This window comes from Solea senegalensis, unplaced genomic scaffold, assembly GCF_019176455.1.
Source record: "Solea senegalensis isolate Sse05_10M unplaced genomic scaffold, IFAPA_SoseM_1 scf7180000014651, whole genome shotgun sequence".
NCBI classification, from domain to species: Eukaryota; Metazoa; Chordata; class Actinopteri; order Pleuronectiformes; family Soleidae; genus Solea; species Solea senegalensis.
Window position 1 is genome coordinate 1 of NW_025321089.1, and position 12,835 is coordinate 12,835.

At 41.5% G+C, this 12,835-nt stretch overlaps 1 protein-coding gene across 1 annotated transcript; it reads right to left on the reverse strand.

Moving 5' to 3' along the window:
- Positions 1-19: 19 nt before the first annotated feature.
- LOC122761352 (G1/S-specific cyclin-E1-like) lies at positions 20-8,483 on the reverse strand (the record flags this gene model as incomplete). The annotated part of the gene is made up of 9 exons (XM_044016567.1): positions 8,152-8,483; positions 7,546-7,598; positions 5,857-5,947; positions 5,173-5,235; positions 4,586-4,755; positions 3,468-3,603; positions 1,116-1,262; positions 743-838; positions 20-179 (listed from the first exon to the last, which is right to left on the reverse strand). Coding segments are annotated over exons 2-9 (877 nt in total), but the record flags the coding sequence as incomplete, so codon positions are not given.
- Positions 8,484-12,835: the final 4,352 nt, after the last annotated feature.

Below are 12,835 nucleotides of genomic sequence, written 5' to 3' on the forward strand. Positions count from 1 at the left end.
GGATCTACAGTAAATAAACCAGACAAACAAAGACAACAACTTACCTCAGCGATCTGAGTGAACGTGGCCTGTGGGTATCTGGGGATGAGCAGGTCGTCCGTCTCCTTCAGATAAGCCACCTGCATGTAAACGTTGAGCCAGGAGACGGGCGTCTGTGGACTGAGACTCCACTGCAGCTCCTGTGACACAAATAGAAATCAATCAGACAAATCATCACAAATTCACTCTCGAGTAACTCGTGCTTTTCCTCCGTCTATTTCACGGCTGCAACTTGATTTATTTTCACCATTAAAATCATATTTTCTGTGGATGAAACGTCTGGGAACGGTGACGTTCTCACGTGTGTCGTCTTGTCACAACTAAGATAATTCAGTTTTTAATTCACTTTTGTGTTTTTGGAGCAAAGAAACCAGAAAATATTCACATTCAAGAAGCTGGAAACTCAGAGAACTTGTTTAAATGATTAAAATACACACTGGAAAAGATGATAAAAATGTTTGGTTCTTAGTATCTTTATATATTGTACTTTTTTGGTAACACATGTTTATTATCCTCATCTTTACGGTCTTTGCTGCTGTAACAATGTATAATTTCCCACTGTGGGACAAATAAAAGACTATCTTATGTTATTTACTGATCAATTTATTGCAAAAAAAAAAAAGTACTTTTCCATCCTCATCTCCTCGTCACCAACGAGTCCCAATCATCATTGAATCATATTGAGTTTGATGAAAGTGTTTACCTTCATAATGATGATTTCCATGCTGAGAATCTCGTCTTCAGTGCAGGCTTCATCAGTAACGTAGGCAAACTGATGGACTTTGGGAGGATACATTTCCTGAAAGAAGCCAAAACATACAGAAGCTTTAAAAACAACCAATCACAGCAAGCTATGGTCTGTACGATAGAGAAGTGAATGTTTCATAAGTATTTAAGTTTTAATTGTATTTGGTGTCAGTAATCAAGACCTTAAATCCAGGGTCTAGAGTAGAGCTAGAACGGTATAAATTTGAAAAGGCTCCATTGGACGAAATTTAAGTGGGGACTTCCTGGAAGAGTTCCCGAAAATGTTCATTAAACCGGAGTCCGGTCTCCGGGTTTTGCCGCTGTCTCACCTCCACTTTCGCAGCGATGAAGAGACACGTGATGCCGATGAGCTGCAGCGTGGACTTGAAGACGTTTCTCTGTGTGGCCATGAAGCGGTCAAAGTAGTCCTGAGCCAGGTGATACGTCTCTCTGTGCAGTTTGTACACTTCACACACCTGAAACACAACACAACACAACCTCATTAACCACCATCACAACTGCAACTAACGATTCCTTTCATAGTCGGGTAATCTGTCGATTATTTCCCCGATTGATCATTTGGTCCATAAAATATCAGAAAACCTTAAAAAATGTTGATCGGTGTTCGTTAAACCTGGAAATGACGATGTTCTCAAATGATTGACTTTCTTTGTTATCCAGAGCAAAGAAATGAAGAAAATACTCACATTTAAGAAGCTTAAACAATTCATGAAAAAGCTTCAAATCGATTAATCGACTATCAAAATAGTTGTCAAATAATTTAGTTATCGATTAGCGATGAATTGTTTCAGCTCTAACCATCATCGTTGTTCCACAGTAGAGAGACTTTAATAACATGAACGACACGTGTGCAACAATAGCAGTCAGGCTTTGTCCTGACTGACTGGATCAGTGTGTTACTTATTTAATATTCTTGCTTTATAAATGAAATGGAGGCTAAAGATTCTAAGATTATATAACAATAGGAATCCCTGCAGATGGTATGCACAACATCCAGTCACACGCCCCCTATCTGTCATGGCTGCTGAGTGACAAAATGGCCCCAGTTTAATCTAATCTAATCTAAAATCCAACAGGAACACAGGGAAAAAAAAAAGTTTCCATCCATGAGAATAACAGATTTAAAATATACTATAATCAACCAAATTGTGATCTTACATTCTTGAAAGTTACTATGCTCTAGTTTCTTTGCTCCTCCCTCTTTGATAGTAACCTTGCTTTTTTGTTTGGGAAACACTGATCATCTGATTATTAATTGATTAGTTGTTTGGTCCCAAAAAAATGTCAGAAAAAACATTGATCAATCTTTCATGATTTTTTTGTTGTGTGGAGCAAAAAGAAGAAGCTGAAAAACTATTTAAATTCTTTAGAAAACAGACTGATTAATCCACTATTGAAACACTCTACTGGGACAAGGACAACAGAACAGTGCAGTTGTGCTGCAGTCGTACATTTATTATACAGACAAAGTGCAAGAATCCTAAAAACCTAAACTATCCCTTTAAAAGCCACAACTGAGTCGATTTAAATCCACACTGAGCTGAAACAGATCTGATGAGGCGTCACATGACTTCCCAATCTCGTCCCGATCACATTTATTCGCATCACTTTACACTTTGATATGAAGAGGAACCAGATTATTATCATCATCTGATAAACTCTACTCCACTGAAAGGTGATCAATTAAGGCCTAATCAGATTTAATCTCCGTCCTTCAGAGACGAGAGAAGCTCACGAGTTATCGCAGCTCATTCTTCACCTTCAAGAGCAGCCGACGATCAGATGGGGATTTAGTCATAAGACTAAAAATAAATCTACATTTCCTGTCAACATTAACACTGGTACTGCGGCGGGTGACGCTGCTGGAGTTGCTAATACTACTGCTACCACTAGTATTACTACTACTACCACCATCACTCGTACTACTACTACTATTACTACTAGTAGTGCTGCTACTGCACCCGCTAGTACTGCTACCGCTTGTACTACAGCTAGTAGTGCTGCTACTACTACTACTACTACTACTACCACTAGTAGTGCTACTACTACTGCTGCTAGTAGTGCTACTACTACTGCTGCTAGTAATGCTACTACTACTACTGCTGCTAGTAGTGCTAATGCTACCGTTAGTACTGCCGCTGCTACTACTACTACTAGCGCTCCTACTACTACCACCACTAGTAGTGCTACTGCTGTTAATACTACTACTACTGCTGCTGCTAGTAGTGCTACTGCTACCGTTAGTACTGCTTCCACTAGTACTATGAATGCTACTACTACTACTAGCGCCACCTCTGTTCAGCACGGGCTGCTTCAGTCTTATCTTGGGTTTCACCACAGCTTTCAAACACCAAGGATGCAGGGAAAAATGGAGGTGCATCATTTTAACAGAACACATCCTTTACTGCTTCTGCCCACAAACAAATCAACACTTATTATTATTAATAACTGAAAAAACTGTAGACTATATTGGCGGTGATTCGCTGAACATCATACGTTGGGTGCACATTTAGACACAGGATCCAGGCAGCTTTCCAAGTTCCAATATTTTATTTGTAAACAGGTGATGAGGGGTAATGGTGGATGAGGAGACAGGTGAGGTGGAGACCTGAGATTTTAACAATAACAATAATAATAATAAACAGAAACATGGGACAAACCTCCATGAGCCAGTCCAGGAGAATCGCCCTCATCTTTGGCTGCAGGTGCGGATGTTTGTCCATCACGTGGACGTCTCTGGTGTAGGTCTTATCCTTGGCCAGCATGTTGCTCCACACCACGTCCTTACTGGCCCAGCTGTGATCAACCAACACAAACGGTATCAGGGATAAATGCTGTGATGACTTTTCATCCATTCTTATTAGAGTGGTTAAGATAAGATCCCTGGAAGTTGGGACATTGTTTGAAATGAGTTTGTGTTTTCACACATTTTGTTTATATGCTTCTTTTGAGGCTTGTATTTTTAATAAAAACAAAACTTTAACACCTTTTACACCTTTCAAAACATGCATCTGTTTTTTCCCCCCACCATCTCCACACACACACACACGTTTGAGTAGTTGCCAATTTTGCATGTTGACACACGAGCTACAGAGAAGAAGCATTCGTCCTCCCCAACAGGCATGTTTTGAAATGTCACCATACAAGATGCAAATTTCTTGGAAGGGAAGAGAACAATTCTTTCAGAGATTTTTCCATAATTTTTGTTTTTAACAGTCTCACAAAAGTCACAATCCTATTTAAAATGCATCACAGTTCACACACAGTTTTTCATGGTCCTTAAAAACGAGAACTTGCGAAACTCTGATGGACGAGCACAAATAGAAACATTAAAAAAAGGTGATGATGGCATTGCCCACTTCCTGACTGGGCCTTTATCAGTCACAGTCCTGCTGCCTACTGTGTATGTAACATTATGCCAACAACAGCTCTTAATACCTTCATTTTGACATTTTCCAAGAGGAAATGGAGGTTTGTCAAACTGCTCACTCTCCCACACCAAAGCCCATAGAGAAAATCAGTGATTTAAGATTTACCTCAGTGACACAGACCTGCCACACGAGGCAGCAGCTCCTGTGACCCTGTGACCTAAAAATACTGATTTTCTCTATGGAATTTGGTGTGGGAGAGTAAGTTCTCAACAAACATACTTTTAGCAGCTAAAAATCTGATTGTTTGTGCGTTGCTGGATCTCTTCAGGCCGGTTGCCCCGTCAAAACCACCACACATCAGAATACCCGAGGAACCACTTCAGAACAGCACGAGAAAGAGCACTCACCACAGTGCAGGAAGTGGGGCGCAGTGCACGGGCGTCGCAAACACGTTGCTGAAGTTGTAGAGAGGGAAGCCGCCCGCGTTGATCAGAGTCACGGGCTGGTCCTCCTCCTGGTCGGGCGTGGGGATCCACCGGTGTGGACTTCTGCAGCCAGCACCAGGACTCCAGACCTGCTGCACGGAGAAAAGGTGAGGAAAATGTGGTGAGGATGAGACACCACATTTGTCCAAAGCTGTGACTTTGGACAAATCTTTTGTCTTTTGATGAGATCTGAAGGCTACATAGGTTCCTGGGACTTTCACAGCAGCAACATGGCAAACTGACCAATAACTGTTGCTAAAATTTCACACAAAAAAATTTTTTTTGTTTAAATGACACCAGAAGACAACGCCAATTCCTAAAACCAAAGCATTAAGGACATATAAACTGATTAACCAAGTGTGAAGGGTTGCATTTGATACAGAATCATTAACATGGAGGAACGGTGAGGTTTATGTTTAACAACCAGGTGTGGACAGATAATCAAACCTAGATGAGACAGAAAGAAAGAGGAGGCAGCAATAAAAGGAGAAGATGAAAACCAAGCCTACCTCACAGTCGCGCTGCTTCTTCCTCGTCATCTCTGCGACCTCCTCATCCACATCCTGTAAATACTGATCACAGAAGAAACAACAATGAATTCAGCTTCGGTGCGAAGAGTTTTCACTCTGGGTTAATTAATCAGCAAACGACAGAAGATTCCAGCACGACGCGGCTCGACTCTACTACTGACGCCAAGTGAAGGCGACCATAGGTTCTTCAACACAATTGGAAGTGAACAGTGAGGAACATTCACTTGCAATTTCAACAATAAATACAAATACATTTGAAAAACATTGTACCTTTAAGTAAAAGTTGTTTCCTTGCAAAAATGAGATTATGGAATGTCAAAAGGCAACATGAAAATGTTCAAAACCGAGGAGCTGACGTCACGCAATCCCATCATGCAACACTGAAAACCGTGATGTCGACGGACTGCTGGCCACCGAGTGCCGTCGCTGGACGAGTCACGAGCCCGACACAAAAATCAAAGTGAACTGTAGCTCAGTTAAAAAAGACTTAAACTTAAAAATCCTGAAATAATAACGTTAATCTCCTACATTTAGCAAAGGAAATGTGTAAAATCTCAATATTTCACAGCGGAATCTGCACCACTGTAAAGAAAAACCGATACCAAACCGAGTAGAGTCGAGCCGTGCCGGAACAGAGCGATATTACAGACTTCTTCTACTTACAATGGCAACATCTGCCTTCCTCTTCCTCGGTCGTACGGTGTTTTCTTGGGCCGCCTCGGGAGCAACAGACTTCTGTTCTGCGTCTTCTTCCCTGTAACACCACAACATAAAAACACAGAGTGGATCTCTGGGGTCGACAGAAGGGAACCGAGGAGGCTCAAGACCAAATGGGGACGGGCAACTTTTCGTCTCCCCACGAGCTTAAAAACACAGATTTTTCTACAGAGTGATTCAATTGTTATTCTCCTGTTAGGAAAAGGACAAATTAATCGTTAAGGGAAGCTGACTTAAGATTTTAAGGTTTACTGAGCATAAACCACTTGCTTTTCCACACCAAAGTCCATTCAGTAAACCAGTTATTTTACACAGGAGTTGTTGAGTCACCGTCGCCTCATCGGTTAAGATAAGATAACCTTTATTAGTCGTACAATGTGTAAAATTACAAGTTCAGATGTGTTATTTTTATGACTCCGGTGCTTTCAGACTTGCATCTATGCCACAAACACAGCAGCAGTGGACGAGCAGCTCCTGTGAACCCTGAACGCTAAAAATGCTGATTTTCTCTATGGGCTTTGGCGTGGGAGGGGGGGAGTGAGCGTAAAAAACCTTAGGTTCCAGCAGGAAAATGCTGCCTGATGGGGAAGGGGAAACTTCACCTAGTACATACTGGCTCTCGGCACATGGGGGCGCTCACAGTCCACTCAGCTTATTTAGCTCAGTAGGAGCCATTTTAAATGACCAACTACTTTTGAACGTGAAGAAAATGTACTTATTTTGCTTCATTTTGCATCAAAAACACTTTTACTTTGAAATGCTGTGCAATATCATCCTAAATGTTTTTTCAATGGCAACATCATTGATTATAACAAGCTATAATTTCAATTTCTAGTCACTAAACAGTTAATTTCCCCCCCAAAACTTTTTTCACTTGACCAGACTAGAAGTTCACTGGCCACCAGGTCATTTGAGTCTCTCTCCTGGTGTGAATTTTGCCAAATACCATGTGAAATAACAAGAATGTTGAATCAAAGGGAAAGGAGAAAATGCAGACCCCAAAACTGAGCAACAAAACTACCATCGACAATGGAGAGAAAGCACTTTAAATCACGAGATTAATTAATAATCAAGAGAATTCAGTCATTAATATGAGTGAATATTCCTTTTTATCAACTTGTGATTAGGCTATGTTGTTTGTCCGGCTGCGTAATTTATCGTGAAGTAACTGCAATTGCGAATATCCACATTTAAGGACACTACATTTGATGAAATAATGCAAATCTTACTCTTCAGATTGGAAAATACTTATTATTTACAATTTTTAATAGCTCAAAATGACTCCAATATTGAACAATATCGTTACAAATAATCGCAATATATCTATAACCAATATGTATATCTATAGTTTGTCCACGCCCATTGGTCCTCTGCTGGACAAAGTGTCAAAAAACTTAATGGTTGACGTTCAGAACATTACCTCATTAAAATAACCCGTCGCTGTGGTAATGACGTAGTGTCGTGTCCTTTCCTAGCCACTTATTATTCATCCTTCACATATTTCCTTGACCTTATAACGTTTTCCCATTAAGGTCAAAGACAAATGGTTAGGAAAGGACTTACAATGGGACATTTTGCCTACAAACTTTTACTGTAAGACTTATCATTAAGTGGAAAGTACACTGTAAAACTTACCATTTTCCTCGCATTATACTCTGAGGGCTCGACGTCAAGACTTCAGAGCAAACCTGTGAAAGAGACACGTTTGGTTTTAGTAAAAAACAAACTTCAATTGAGTGTTAAAGTCATAAAACAAATGAATGTAGTCTCACTCCCCAACCCCCACTCCCAACAAAGCCCAGCTCAGCCTGCAGCTGCTGCTGCTGGTGGCGCGGGGGGGAAAAAGGACACAGTACACGATGTTAAAAGTGGACAAAAAGTCCCACACACGGCCAAGTACACTCGGGGAAATTCAACAACCACCAACAGAAGACACTCAACTTCACCAATGTGTTGTTTTTTTAGCTGAAACGCGTTGCCATCAAAGCGCTAATGCTAACTTTTGAACAGCTGCCCTCGGCACATAATGGCCGAAACTTAGCAGCACAGCTGTGAAACCCCACAGTTTCCTGCACAAAAACAGCCACAACGCGGAGCCACGGACGACATTTAAGGCACACAACACGCACAGAAGCACGCATTAAAGCTGATAAAGTCACTCTTTTGTGACTACAAACACGGCAAGTCACTGCTAGCCTGTTAGGAGTGACCCAACAAACAAACTGCACATAAAGGTCTCACCTCAAGACTGTTGTGTCCTTGAAGTTCACTCGTATCCACAAGAAGGAGAAGGAAGAAGGAGACGAAATAAAAGGTGGATGTTGTGTAAAAGTCTTTCCCGCCTGTTCGTCACAAACGGGGCCGCTCTTTGGCTCGTTTCTCTGTGGATGTGAGTGAGTGAGTGAAGCTGGTTCCTCTGAGCTCTGGCGCCTTCACTTCAGTAGGAGGAGCAGCTGAGACCTTTAACCCCCTCCAACCTCCGTATTGTCCCGCTCCAAACTCCCGTCAGACGCGGCGCTAACACACTGTCACGCGCCGTGTGCGTGTGTGTATGAATCGCCTCTACATCTACGTGTATGTATCATCCGTGTGTGTGTGTGTGTGTGTATTGAGTCGCAGAGAGAGGGAAAATCAAAGTTTGTGATTTCAAACATCCACAGGCGGGAAGAGGAGGCGCGCAGTGACAGCTGGACCGGGGCAGGGGGCGGAGCTTCCACAAAACGGAAGTAGCCAGGCACCGCGTGGCTACTCTGTCAGATGTAAACAAAACCTCAGTTCCTCCCCGAGAGCTCGCGCCACTGCTACGGCTACGTATTAGCAAGGAGATGAAAAAAACAAACAGATTTTAGCCACTTCTTAAACGACTCACTCAACAAAATATACGTCACATCAACTCTTCGATACCTTAAGCACGTGATCGCCGCGTTATCTCGATGTTATGCAGCGTTTTTCCAGCTGGAAAAGGAAGTTTGTTAAGCGCGCTCTCTCCCCACGCCAAAGTCCATAGAGAAAATCCGCGTTTTTAGCTCGCGGGGAAACTGGAGCTACAGGTCTACTGCGGCCTCGTTTGGTAAGATTACGTCACGCAGGTTAATCCGAATAAAGGATTTCAAACGCCGACGTCATAGAATACCACTCTTGAGCTTAATAATGGGGACAGAAATGGATGAAATTCGCTGTGTAACGCGGTGTAAAATAAACGATTTTCTTAATGGACTTTGGCGTGAAGAGGGAACGATTTACTTGGTGACGCAGGCTTCAGTTTCCTGTTGTAAAAGCTGGCAAAAAATAATCAAGTCATAGGTCATATTTGTACATTTTAACCTAAAAATAACATACTTAAGTAAATAAATAATATATGTACATGTATAAAGTGACGTTGTCTTGCCACGATTTGTAAATTGGGACTTTGGGGGCCTTGGTTTCCATACCACAATTATTAATAAATAAATGCCACATTGGCCCCTGAATCATATGTCAACATTGCCGCCATATTGGTCCTGGCAAGCCCACAATGTCATAGAATAGAGGTAAATTGAGGAGTTGCTGTTCTTTGTCCTGTGTATTTTTTTCATTGGTAAAGTTTGCTTGACGCCAGAGTAGGATCTCCTCGAGGAGGTTTATGGTAAATCTGTTCATGTTTTACGAGCTGAAAGTGCGTTAGATCTATGTCAGTGTTTCAGTCGTTTATAATATAAAACAATTTTACACAAAACACCATCTGGACCCTGCAAGTCGTGGTGCTTTTTCTATCGAATCCTTGACGCTAGAGCCCCGCTGAGTACCGAGTTGTTTCAGAAAACAGAGTTAACACAGTTTAAAACACTCTGTAGACAGATTCTACCCTAATGTCTAACCTCTGAGGCCTTTGGCAAAAGTTGGATGATTCCCATCCCTCTGGTGGTGATTTTGGGAGCTGCCAGTCTCCTCTCTTCTGTGAAAGTATGAAAAACAAGGCTATTTTAAATGGTAATTGTGTTCTCTTATCTTTTCCTAACTCTTCCTTCGATGTCTTTTTGCTTCCTTTGGTAAAAAGCAAAAACATATTTCATATATGAGTAGCAGTAGCAGTACTACTACTACTACTAATACTAATAATAATGTACAGCACCTTTCAAGGTATCCAAGACTGCTTTACAGAGTCTGGAAAAACAAAACAGGACAAACAGAAGAAATAAATGGAGTCATTAAAAGGGTCATTTGTAAATGTGGCGTTATGGATCTCTGCCGGGAGAGAACTGAAGTTAGGAGAGGGATTTTCCTTCATGCACTCTGACTTTAATCCACTAGATGTCAGTATGACACTGTCACAAGAAACACAGCGACGAGACGAGACGGAAACAAAAGGACAAAGTTGATGCTCACTTCAGATTTGACAGTGTTGCAGCTCATTTCTCCACTTTTTTTTTGTCTATCTCTGACTCTGGCGTTCTTTCATAATCCTGTAACGTCCTCCAAACCAGAAGATGAACAATGAAGCCGTCACAGCCGAGAATTCCGTGTCCTCCGGTACAACAAAAGGCAACGTGATAACAAACAAAATAAATGTCTACATCTCCAGAAAGCCTTGAGGAAACTTCTTCAAACGCTGAACTCGGCAGATTGTGTTGATCGCGTTCACAGTCGTGAATGGACTCGTCTTAGAGAACACATTTATGAAATGTCACGACGTCTGGCACAGACCTTCGCTCACAGACTCGAGGCGATGACTTGATCAGAATTTGGAGGCCAAAGGTCAAACATCACTGCGACTAAATAAAGCTTTTATGCCTCGTGAATGCGATTTCTTAAAGGTCGTCACTTGGCTACGTTCCTGCTCCCTGTGTCATCCCGACCGACTGTCACTGACCTCACGAGAAAATGGAATCAACATCAGCTTAAAGGGACCGTATGTAAGATTTAGAGTTTGGGAGCTACACTTACAGACTTTCTCGTCTCAGTCTGGAAAGGGGCGTCGTCATCTCCCAATTCCAAGAGGCCTGGCCACGCCCCTGCACCAAAATCCATAGAGAAAATCAGTGTTTTAAGCTCATGGGGACACAGGAGCCTCGTGTGGTCACTTTGTGTCACTGAGGTTAATCTGAATGAAGGATTTCAAACACCAACGTTTACAGAGAGACAAAACTTACATTCTTAAGATACTTTACACTTTAGTGGGTGTAGGTTTCATTAGGTAACGCTTCTGATTAATGGCTGAAATCAGGTTTTTCTTGTGTCCGCGTGCGCAGGCTTGTTTTCAGGTGCTTGAAAACCCCCTGAACTGTCCCTTTAACCAGCAGCACAGATCCAGCCTCCTGTGTCTCTTCTGTGTGTGTGTGTGTGTGTGTTGACAGAGTTGTTGCCGTTGTTTGCTCTCATTGAGCAGCGCTGGAATGAGGCTACACCTCCCTGAGGAAATCGCCACCATCTCCGTGTAAACAAGTTCCTCCAGTGTGTAGGACTTTGATGTCACCAGGCGACGCACTCTCTCGTTCTCTTACTCTTAAATATTTGATTGAGCCGCGCTGATGTTCAAACTGTGTTCAAACCCACACCCACAGGGAACCATCTCTGCTTCTTCTTCTTCTTATGGTCCACACAGACATGGCAGCAGTGCATGTCCTCAAGAAGACAGGGAGGGACGTATCTCTGCCTCCCTCTTGTGGCCAAACACATTAAATACAAGATGAGCCACACATTTTCTCAAAGGAGAAGAGGAGAAGGGAGAAAAACATCATTTTTACAGCATTTCTCTGACAAATAAACAAAGAAATTATTATAATGTTAAAGTCATTTTAGATTATCAATCATCTTGGTGGATTTTATTCACAAGGTCATCACATAAAGTCAGTTTCCCACTGTACAAACCTAATTAACAGCAGGTGCAAACATTTATATTCATTTATTTTTATATTTAAAAAAAAAAAAGAAATTTAAAAATACAATATAAGTTCCATGAGATTAAGTAGGAGAATCCATGTCGGGGGATTGAAAACTGGCATTCGCCTGTGAACATATGACATTTCATAAAATCATTCAGAATAATAAAGCAGAAATCTCAAATATGTGGCCCGTGGACCACATGTGGGCCCCTATCAAGTTATAATAACTTATTTCTGATACTTATAGATTTAATTTTACGACTTATGTTGAAATCCTGTACAATAGCGTCACAAATGACATTCCTCTGATATCACAATGGGATATCATGATATCATTTAAATCCTATAAGAATTTTGAGATCAACAAAAATAGGTTTTTTAGTATTTTCTCCAAAAAAACAGTCTGTTACTAAGTAAATAAAGTGAAGTTAAGTCAAATCAGACATAAAACACAGTCACACACTGTAACTTAATCCCAATATAGAGGATGAAATAACATTACAAGAGACAATAAAACACTAATAACAGTAATATGAGTATGTTCACAGGGATATTCCAGGTTTTCTGAAGTTGCTTGTTTGCGCTCGGTGTAAACAAGGCCGCCATAATTGATAGTAAAATAGATTTTAGTCCCTTACACCTCGTAAAATCTACAGCATCTTAACATTTTGAGTTTGGTGTGGGAGCGAACGAGCGAGCGTTTCCAGTGAAGAGAAAAGCACTTAACACATTCTTAACATATCATGGACTTAAGCAGATGTAAATTTTATGAGGTGACTCTTTTGTTAAGTGGCTGTTTTTCCCGCGGTCTTCCTAAGACGGTGGAAGCGCGTTTCCACTGAGCCTCTGTGTCTCACGGCGACGTCAACATGTTGATGTTTTTGCTGTTTCACCTTCACCTCGTTACACACAGAGGAGGACGAGCAGTGAAAAGACGGATTTACAGCCGTGCCTTTAAATGGAACAGATAATCAGGCTTCACAGCTGCACGCCGCGTCGCTAACATCTGAAATATTGAATTATATTTGTCCACATGGAGACCTATCACAACAGAGTTAATTATT